The 11,543-nt window shown below is 36.0% G+C and overlaps 1 protein-coding gene across 1 annotated transcript; it reads right to left on the reverse strand.

Annotated features, from left to right (window-relative positions):
* Positions 1–608: 608 nt before the first annotated feature.
* On the reverse strand, positions 609–8,797 carry LOC129427417 (uncharacterized). Its single transcript, XM_055183885.2, has 4 exons — positions 8,572–8,797; positions 8,037–8,124; positions 7,323–7,552; positions 609–1,606 (listed from the first exon to the last, which is right to left on the reverse strand). Exons 1-4 carry the CDS (start codon positions 8,669–8,671, stop codon positions 1,233–1,235), a joined length of 792 nt encoding a protein of 263 aa, XP_055039860.2. The 5' UTR covers positions 8,672–8,797; the 3' UTR covers positions 609–1,232.
* Positions 8,798–11,543: the final 2,746 nt, after the last annotated feature.

Genomic DNA, 11,543 nt, shown 5'->3' on the forward strand with positions numbered 1-11,543 from the left:
TGCTGTCCGCAATTTTTTGTTGGAGCTCATTCGTTATCGAATTGACACGTTGAAAAGAAGTCAAAATCGAAAAAACACTCTGCTTTGAGCAAGAAACATATTGTAAACAAACAACAGAGTTTCCACATCTAACGCGTGACCTGCTGCCATGTTGTTTAAACTGTAACTGCATCCGGTTCCGCGCATGTTTCCGTTTCCGTTTAGTGCGGGACGTTTCTGACTCGTACATTATACGTCACACCCTAATGTCACGTGTCTATACGGAAATTTTCCGGGATGTGTCTGAATGCTCACACCGATTCCGGAAAAAGACTGTCTGTGTGAACAAACCAAAATCAAACTAATCCCGGAAAATACCCAGACACCTTTTACGTGTATTTTCCGGAAACTCTGTGTGAAAAGGGCAGTGAACGTTTATTTTCAAAGCTGGCCTTGGTGAAAAACAGGCTGCGTTCTGTTATGGGCCAGGGTCGTTTCTGTCATTTGGATTATTATGTACAAACAGAAAATCGACCATGAAAATCAGCATGGCCATCGGCTGCCCTGACTTCGAAATATTGGCAATGGGCAGAAAAAAAACATTATCGACCTTTAGTCAATACTAAAGATAAAAAAGGTTATTTATTAAAAACATTAAATCATAAAGACATAACTTTTGCTGGGTTGCCAAAGACTGGGTCACATTTACAACACTCAATTACAATAAGAGCAATGTTAGATGTTGTAAACTTTCTGGCAAACATTCTTGTAGCTCGACATGTAAAATATTTATTTTTATACCAGTATATGTGTACCTGGGAGTTTCACATAATATTTTCAAAGTAATATACAGATGTATAAGGTAAACTGTATAATAAGTTTATATATTGCGCATGTACTGTATGTTGTCTGCTGTACACTTGAACAGAGTCTGAATATGTTTGGCCTGTATCTGTCACAGAAACTAGTTTTTATATCACAGGTATTCAAGCATGTTACAGTATATTACAAAATGTGAGATGAAACAAACAAACAAACATACAAAAAAATTCAAAGAAAAACAAATGTGATTTGTGAAAGAGATTCCTTTTCAATCTTTACATTGTCTTAGTTAGTCATTATATCTTCACAATTTCTCAACAACAGATTGACAAATGATCATATAAAACATAGTAAATTTCTAGTTTTATTAAAACTCTGAAGATTTTTGGTTTCTGTTCTCATTTTTGATATTTGGTTGAGGGTCTCAAAGACTACAGAAAGTTTCTTAATGACAACATCAGGCCAACAAGAAGAATTGTCCAGGACGAGCAATGTTGTCCATTAGCTCTGCTTAAGAAACTGGAACGCACTAAATTTGACAATTGAATCTCTTGGTTTTTTAGGTATTGTCCATTTTTAAGCAGCCAAAGTGAGCAATTATATCTGTCCATGCTGTCTTTGGGCCTTAGGACACTTGTGATGTTGAATGTCCCATCTGAATTGGTCAAGTTTGTGAGTGTAGAGTAAGAAGTGACGTTATTATCAGAATGAAACCAGTAAATTGTACCCTCTGGGTAAATGCCATTAAATGAACACTGAAACTGATCAGATCCGGCCTTCCAGGTAAAATCTCCAGTGCATTCACCTGCAAAAAAAAAAAGGAGAGCACAACAAAATCCCCAGTGTTAAATTAATTAGCTGGGTGTATACAGTATATGACTCCATCTTACAGAGTGTTGAAAAGTAACACTAAACCAAAGTTAAAAGCTGCAATCTTTCACTTTTGCCTCCCCATCACCATATCTGCCCGAAACCACAAACACAACTTGCTTGCAGAGTTATTTTCTAAACATGGATGAAGTTTAACTTTTAAACAACTGCTGTCAGAACAAGATACACGTGCTCAACTAGCATCCACACGCGTGATTTAGTAGACGAATCTTCTTTCTTTTTACAGAAGTGATGTCATCACAAGTCAAAAGGACATTTTCCACAAAATTTATCACATTAAATAACATGAAATCTCACATTTCTGTTTGTTTTATTCAAAATATGTTCATTTGACGTCACCATTATGGTAATCAATGTTTCCTTTATGCATTTGTCCCTTCCCTTTGTATCTTTACTGAACTAACTCTTCTCTTTTAGAAACTGCAACAATGTTTTAAGACCATTTTTCATTGCTTGATGTAATGGGAAAACCTATTAGGTCATCTAAGATTGTTTTTATATGATGTACTACCAATTTAAAAAAAGTAATGCAGTTATTCTCTAAAATAGGACAAACGTTGCATTGCGGCAATAACTTTGTTGTTGATTGTCACCATTGTTTAGTTTTATACGCTGATTATTGATGTCTCAGTATGTTTGATTAATACCTTTGTTTAGATTTTTGTGATTTTTTTTTACAGCCCTATTGGATTTCACATGAGCATCAAAGGGTTGACAAAAGACAAAATTTGAATTTTTCATTCAGTGATTTTAATTTGTATGAGATCATTGAATCACGCTATGCCTTTGTAGCAGGATGACGTATGTCCTTGCTATTGGTTGACGCAGGGTAAAACTGCCAACCAATTAGAGTACACTTCAGAGGGTATAAGAGTCCTGAATTGTCCGTGCATGTGATGCGTCATCCAGTGGTACCGCCCTCCCGGCGACGCGGGTTTTTATGAATGAATGGATAATGGTTGTCAAGTGTGCTCCCTCATCACGGTGTATGGCGGTGGTTGTAAATTCCTAAACCAATTCTCCTTGGTAACATGTAGATTACGCCTTAAGGGTGTCCGCAACCAAATTGAAAGGGGCGGAATGTAAATCGTCAGAGATGACCGCGCTGCTGCCTTGCCTGGGTTTCATTCACTCTACAGTTTCGGATATTCATGTCTGTGTGACTGGGCGAATTACGTCGTCCGGTGTTCCGGCTATGGGACCATTTATGCGGGTTAAATGTATACCTCTTATTGTGAAAGCGCATGTGTTTTTCCTTTGATTGCCCCGTGGCTCGACATGAACTGATTACTTTCAGCTGTTGTTTGTTTGTTTGTTTATTAAATCATTTGACTGTGTTTTTGTTTATTTGTTTTGGCTATTAATGCCTATTATTTGATTGTTAATGAGCGTCTTGATTTGTATTTTGTTTTGTATTGAGTGGGAGACGTAAGCTGGAGATCGATATTACACAACTGGTTGATATTTTGCATTGTTTCACTGACTTTGCTGTGCTATAATGTGTGGGGTGAAAACAACATGATCCCTGCCTGCAGCACCCACTTTATAATTTATTGTGTTTGTCCCTTTGTGTCCGGAATAATGATCCTTTTAAAATGTGTAAAATAAATATTTATGTTCAATTTTGTGTATGTGTCCTCCTCGCCCCATATTTGGCAAACAAACCTTCGTGCCTTGATTAAATTTCCCGGTATAGTCCGGGTGGCATAGTCGGATTTTAGTCTGGTTTATTTGTAATGCACTTTCCTGTGCATCACCTCGCCACACCTTCATAATAATTAGCATAGCAAAAATGTACGACCTCATCTTCCTCTACTCAGATATGTAACAAAGAACAGAAGACGACTAACACTAAACTTCAAGTGCCCATTTAAAGGGGTCATATTATGAGATTTTTTTAAGATGTAAGTTAAATCTTTGGTGTCCCAAGAGTGTGAAGGTGAGGATTTAACTGAAAATACCCCACAGATAATTAATTACAGCATGTTAAAATTGCAAATTTGTAGGTCTGAGCAAAAGTGAGCCGGTGTTTCCTTTAAAATGCAAATGAGCGGATGAAGTCCAAACACTGATCACAATGATGGTGATTTGTTGTAATTGAAACTCAATTGTGCTGTCAAGTTCTTCTTTTCTCCCTCTTACTCTCTGAAATAAATAGCAGTGCTGTGGTTGGATAGTGCAGATAAAGGGGGCGGTATTATTAGGGGCTGTCCACACGGAGACGCGAATCACTGTATACGCATAAATTTGTTATCGTATTGGCGTTTCATCCACACGGATCCGGCGATTTCAGAGAGTGAAACCGCTATTTTTTGAAACCTGGTCCTAAAGTGGATAAATCTGAAACCGACACCCTTGCGGTTTCGTCTGTACAGCCAATCCGTATATTTTGTGAAGCGAAAACGTCATCACATCACGTGTCGGAAGCGTCACACGTAACAGCAGCAACAATAACGGCGTACTATGTGATTGTGTTCGTGCTACAGAAGCAACTAAAGCCTACTAGCTTTATTACAGCAAAATCTATTGCTTCTATGCAATTGTGGTGACCAACAAGCGATCATCGACAGCACCATACGTTGGTTATGCGCATGCTCAAAGTCTTCTTCTCCGTGTATAGTGTATATCTGTAGCAGAATTACAGCGCCCCATACTGGTCCGGCATATATACTACACCGCTTTCAGTCGGTTTCAGTGGTTTCGTGTTTACGGATTATTTTTTTAGAGCAAGGAAAAAAAAAGATCGGATAGGGAATGCACCGGCTTCGTGTGGATATAGCCTTATAATTCGCCATGCTACCTACCTCACAAAACAGGCGAAATCTGAACGACCTAATTTTTCACATGCTTGCAGTAAATGGCTTACCCAAACAAAGTTACTGGGTTGATCTTTATCACATTTTCTAGGTTGATAGAAGCACTGGGGACCCAATTATAGCACTTAAATATGAAAAAAGTCTGATTTTCATCCTATGACCCCTTTAAAGGACAAGTTCGGTATTTTACACTTAAAACCCTGTTTTCAGATTGTTTAGGATGAAATACACTCTAAAAAAATAATCCGTAAAAAAACTGATAATGTCCTGGCAGAAAATTACCGGCACCTTTTCCGTTATGTTTACAGAATTTCTGTTTATTCAGAAACTGAACATTCTGTGGATTTATAGACCACTGTCCGTAAATTTACAGAACATTTTCCGTAACCTTTAGGGACACTTCAATCTGCCTATGAAACGCAACAATGGTGACAACCAACAACAAAGCTTCATGCCGAAATGCATGCTGGGTACCAGGATTGCAGAAAACTCTTTCTTAACATTTACTCTCACCATTGTTGAGATTTGTATCCAAAGTATTGATATCTCTGAAGCAAAAACCACATTTGACACATTTGCAGCAATCTTATTAAATATAGTATGTTTTAGATCAGCATAGAGTGTCACTCTTATACATTTCAGTTTTTTATTCTTATTTTATCATTTCATATTTAAATGTTAGGCAGCAAAACATAAAAACAACCAAGCTTATATGACATCATAAACAATTATCCTTCCTCAAGCAACAAGCAAGTTGAATTTGCTACAAGGAAAAACACTGTTGCAATGTTAAAAGAGCAGAGTCAGTTCTGTGAAGGTCAAGGGACAAAAGCCTAACTAAAGGGAACACTAATCACCATAGTGGTGACTTCAAATGAATCTAAAACAAACATAAACTGTAGATTTAATGTGATAAATGTTGTGGTAAATATACATTTGACTTACACGTCACATCAGAAAGAAGATTTGTCTACTAAATCACATGTGTCGATGCTGTTTAACACTTGTGTCTTGTTCTGACAGCATTTGTTTAGAAGTTAAACATCATCCATGTTAGAAAATAACTCTGCAAGCAAGTTGCAATTTTAGGTTTCAAACAGAGATGGTGATAGAGAGGCAAAAGTGAAAGATTGCAGCAGGAGTTATTGCACCCATAATGCAACATGTTATTAAAAAAAACAGATAAATGCCCGTAAAACATAAATACGGAAAATTCCTCCATATTTACACAGTACTTTGTCCGTTTTTTTACGGATTTTTTTTTTAGAGTGTAGAACGGTTTTGACTGAAATCTCGACATATGCGGCTGCCCAGAGAATTTTCGGGTGTTTATTGTTTCACCTCCCACCTCTAGAATGGGCGCATAGGTGCACAGGAACAATCCTTCCTAATATGCATTAAACTTTCATTTACAAAGACGTGAAACTTACCGAGTGGTCAGGGGTGTTCACTGATATGCTCACACAAAAATCGCTACAAAAGATGCCCTCCAACAGGTGCTTTAACATTCGTTGTAAACTTGTGGACCTATTTTTCCAAACGCCTCACACCTGTACATTCTTCCGCTGAGAGCTTGAATAATAAACACTCCAGCCCAGTTGGTGGCGATAATCCGCCTTTGCCAATTGCAAGAATAGAAACAAAGTTCCCGGCGCGGAGTAATACCGTACCTCACAGCACATCTAATACAAGTCAATGGAGTTGGCAAAAACTAAAACCTGTTGGAATGCGTCTTTGCAAGCGATTCCTGTGCGAGCACACCAGTGAACACCCCCGACCACTCGGTAAGTTTCACGTCTTTGTTAACAAAAGTTTAATGCATTTTAGGAAGGATTGTTCCTGTGCACCTATATAGCCACTATAGAGGTGGGAGGCGACACAAGAAACACCCGAAAATTCTCGGGCCAGCACCACACGTCCAACCTTCAGTCAAAACCGTTCCACCTCATCACAAACAATCCGAAAACAGGGCCCCAAGTGCAAAACACCGAACTTGTCCCCCAAATGAAACACTAATTGTCACAACGGTAACTTACATTATTCACCAGATTTATAGCAGAAGTTAAACTTATTGTCCATGTTTAAAGAATAACTCAACAATTTGTAATTTTAGGTTTCAAACAGACACGGTGACAGAGAGGCAAAAGTGAAAGATAGCTGCTTCAGTGCTACTTTTTAACACTCTGTAAGATGAACCCAGCAGTGTTCATTTAACACTGGGGATGTTGCTGTGAGTGAGGTAAGATGTGTCAGTGTATAAAATCTATTGCTATTTAACCTTACCATACATTTAAAAATACAGCTCTCTGTGACTGAGAGGTACACATTAAAGCGAAAAGTCAATATGTTGTTTAAACAGCATGTGAAATGATTCAAACAGAAGTAGTGCATTTATACGTTTTGGCAATTAATTAAAATAAAAGCAATAAATTATCAAATGAAGCCATGACCAAGCCATGAATTCATAAATGAAGTATTTTAAACAAGTTGATACAGCTATGAGTTAATGTAAGTTGTTCTTACAGTTGAAAAGTTGTTAATTTCCAATTGACTCAACACTTTTAATGGCACAGTTATTTGCTAAAATAAGACAAATGTTGTGTCACTAAGGGGCAGTTTCTCGGACAGGGTTTATGTTAAGCCAGGACTAAGCCTTTGTTATATTAGGACATTTGAGTAGCTTTCACAAAGCATACTTTACAAAAAACAACAACACTGGTGACACTGCCCCTAAATCTTTAAATCAATAACTTACTAAAATATGATTCATTCATAGTGTGGTGGACAACACTATTAAAATTCTGATGAATTTACCTTTCATAGACAAATTGATTGCCTTTGAGTCATGTCCTGAATCTGTTTGTATAGTGCAGTAGTATTTGCCCATGTTTGCCGGTTTAGGATGTAAAATAGTTAATGTTAATGCCTTCTTTGTGTAGTCACACTTAAATTCTGGAGAGGTGCTGTTGAATGTTGGATCACATTCGAAATGTTTTTCTTCGTGTTTTTTCCAGTTTGTTTTCTTAAGGTTAAACTGCTCTGCCCTGGTGAAAAATATAGATCAAGTATGTTATATTTGCAGCCAGACTATTGATTAGTCAAAATGACGTGAATTTTAAGCATGAGTAAATACACTTAAAAATAAAAATGTTCAAGATTGTTATTGACATGTTCCTAGGCACAATGAAATTCTTATTTTGTGTTTACTTGTATAAATAAAAAGTAATAAGTAAAATAAAAAAGTTAAAATCCCTATAGTGCCAAATAGAAAATCCCTAAATAGACCATTTACTACGTAAGAGATTTGTACTAAATGGAAACATTTATGTAACAACATTAGGATGCTGCAATGATAACTTTAAGCATACAAGTAAAATATATTTAAAAATAAAGTTCATATGATTTCATATTGAATATACTTTCAATATTTTTTAAGGTGGTACCATTGTTTGTTAGTATATTTGCAAGGTAGCCTACTATTGAAATACTAAATACAGGTGTACTTGAAATACAAAAATATTTTTTTACCCGGATGACGTGCTGATGTTGCATTGTAAAACTGCTTTCTCATTGCAGTTTATTGTCTGGTTTTCATGAGCATATAGGTTGACATCACCTGCATGTGTAAAAAAATATTGTTGACATTTGCTTATCATTCCTTCTTGTAGTTTATCTTATTAAGAGATCCTTTATGAGGTCCAACGGTTTGAGATTATTTATAAAGTGTTCCAGATTTTGAAATGTATTATTTAATATTACAAGGAAGAAAAACTGAACTTTGTTCCAAGTAGTTAACATAGTAAAAGCACTCTTAGATAAAAGGTACAAAAGCGGTACTAGAGCGGTATTTCCAGGTAAACATATAAACTCAGATTCTTTGACACCACTGTATACAGTAAAACAGTCACAAATTCCTTCATAATTCCTCATTAAGTCATTTAATTTAATACATTTGATAGCATTGACTGATAGCATGTTTTCAAAATATTACTGTTATTTTACCTTATTAGATATAAATTATACAACCAAATTAAATCCCCAAAATGTATTAGCTAAGCCTTACCAATGCTGTTGACTAAGTTGAGAAGAATGATAAAATATGCCACGGTGGCCAGTATTGTGTGTAGCTTCTTCTGAAACATCTCAAGTTGAATGGGAGACATTGTTCATAATCCACAATATGTGTTATCCACCGTCTTCCTTTTACTCATTGCAGATAACTCGAACAAAGAGGTTTCCTCCAGGGTTTAAACATGTACTTGCATGCTCAGTGCTCACTGTGAAATGGCCCTGCCCCTTTCTAAGACAGTAGTCTTCTGCTGTCATTTTTACTGTCATACACTTTCACTTTCATCCACCAACTATGCATCATCCTTCCATTTATCCAGGGGTTTCCCTGGATAAATTCCCACATCATAATGTTGTATAATGATAAGATTTTCTTATTGCCCACAAGGAAAGCATGTCAAAGGAAAGTATACATAAACACACAAGCTTCTCTCTGAATATGACATGGTGTGATAAAACAATAAAGACTCCAAAGCACTCATCTGTAAATCCAGACACTGTTTGTGTACCTTTCCCACATTATCTGTCTTGTTTTAAAGGAATTGTAGATTTAGGACTGTGTACAAAACCAATAGTCCATACGCTTATTGCTGAAACAGATAAGCAAAATAATTTAATAAACATGCAAAATGAGGAGTTATGTGTAGATAATGTGTGTGAATAACAGAGGAGCAAATACTTGATAAATCTGATACATCTGATAAATACTTCGTACTACAGTATAGTTTATAAATAATTCATAACATTTAATGTGCATAAAAGCAGGCTCTAATGTGTATAGCTGTATTGTTATTATTGGATGTATCACTGCCAAATGGAACATCATTGAAAAGAAATGGAAAGCTATATCACTATGATAAAGTATTTATTAATTATATTCTTCATTGAAAATCTTTTAACACTGTATGGATCTTAAAGTATTTAGAGTTCATAAGGTCTATACCGTATACTGTAAAAATTTGCCTCTGAAAATATTTCCCAACAATGGAAATAATGAAACTTGAACACTAAACAAACAATTTGATATTTAGCAAAAGTTTCCATCATGCATTGTTGCATATTCATTTCGGCGGATAATATATTTGTAAAAAGATTACAGTTTTAGGGGCGGTTTCCCAGACAGGGATTAGCTTAAGCCAGGACTAGGCCTTAGTTTAATTAGGAAATATAACTAGTTTTAACAAACGGGCCTTACTAAAAAAATACTTGTATGCATTTTGAGGCAAAACAAAGGACACTGATGTATTTTAAGATATGTCAGTGCAAGTTGTTTTCAGTTTGGACAACCCTTACTTTTTTTTTTAGTCTAGGACTAGTCTAATCACTGTCCGGGAAACCGCCTCATAGTGTTTTCATTCTTCATATGCTGTTGTTGAAGTCTCTGTTAGTTAAAGTGCATATAAAAAGTATACACCCCTTTTAAAATTGTACGTTTTTGTGATTTAAAATGAAACCAAGAGTAATCATGTAAGAAATTGTTCCACCTATATTGGGATTGTGGCAAGACTTAAGTTAAATATGAATTAGTACATACCTGTCATAAATTAAAATGACAAATTAACCCTTTATAGAGTGTCACTGGTCTTGAAGGATTTGTTGACATCAGTTTGGTAACATCCAACTGAAAAACCTAAAAGAGACGAGGAAACCAGGAGAAAATGGGTAAGGGAGGCTGCCAAAAGGCATGCAGCAACATTAAAAGAATTGCAACAATATCTGGTTGCTAGTACTGGCTACTCCCTGCTAAAAAACATCCAAGACCATCTAAAGTTATTCCAAAAACTATGTGGAATAATATATTATAGTCTTATAAGACCAAAGTTGAACTTTGGCCATAATACCAAAAGATATGTTTGGTGCAAAAAAGCAAATTTTGGCTGATTTTCTTTAGCTGGAACCTGGGCTTTAATTACGGTGGGTGTAATAATGAAAAGCTCCAAATACCAGTCAGTTTTGGCCCAAAACCTAAAGACTTCTGCCAAACCACTTAAGATGAAGAGGAATTTCACCTTTTAGCATGACAACGACACGAAACACACCTCTAATCACCAAAGGAATGGCTTCATAAAAACAAGATCAATGTTTTGGAATGGCCCAGCCAGTGTCCAGATCTAAATCCCATCAAAAAATTTACATTTTGCGATGTCAAGACGAAACTGATTGACTCTTTCTTATGCTGTGATTAACTCTTTCACCGCCAACATTTTTAAAAAAGGTTGCAAGCCAGCGCCAGCGTTTTTCATGATTTTCACAAAAGTTTAATGCCTTCCAGAAAATGTTCTTCTTAAAATATATAAACATACAATATACCAAATGAAAGAACAGACCCTCTGCTTTCAAACAAAAAAACCCGTTTCATCTACTACTAACTTCAGTAGTTCCTTTTGTAACCAGCTTTTGAATATGGGTAGGTTTCTGCAAAAACACCACATTTTGAGCAAAAAGCAGAGAGAATTCAATTTTTGTAACGGACTTTTCATAAAGATCCCATTCAGAGTGATCTTTAAAACAGACACGGACACGCAGCCGCTTGCCATAGGACAATACTTCCGTTTTTAAAAAGTTGCGGAAGGGCGCCACTTGGTGGATAATAGCGGTATTGCGGAAAGACGGAAATACTCGTCATTGGCGGGGAAGCGTTTTCTCTTAATTGATGAGATATCTCGTCAATGGCGGGGAAAGAGGTAATCTAAAGATGCTTCAAATAAGAATTAGTTTAGGTGTGTGCACACTTATGCAACCTGGTTATTGTACAATTTTTACTTGCCATTTTTCCACCACAAAACTATTCTTATTGTTATTCACTTCAATATATAGGTTGGAATTTCACAATAAAGGTGAAACAGATTCCAACATGATTCCTCTTAGTTTCATTTTTTTTTACATCACAAAAAACTTTTTAAAAACAATTTTAACAGGGGTGTGTAGACGTTTTATATGTTGTATCCATAATATTTATTGTTGTTT

Source organism: Misgurnus anguillicaudatus, chromosome 19, assembly GCF_027580225.2.
Source record: "Misgurnus anguillicaudatus chromosome 19, ASM2758022v2, whole genome shotgun sequence".
In the NCBI taxonomy this organism is placed as follows: Eukaryota; Metazoa; Chordata; class Actinopteri; order Cypriniformes; family Cobitidae; genus Misgurnus; species Misgurnus anguillicaudatus.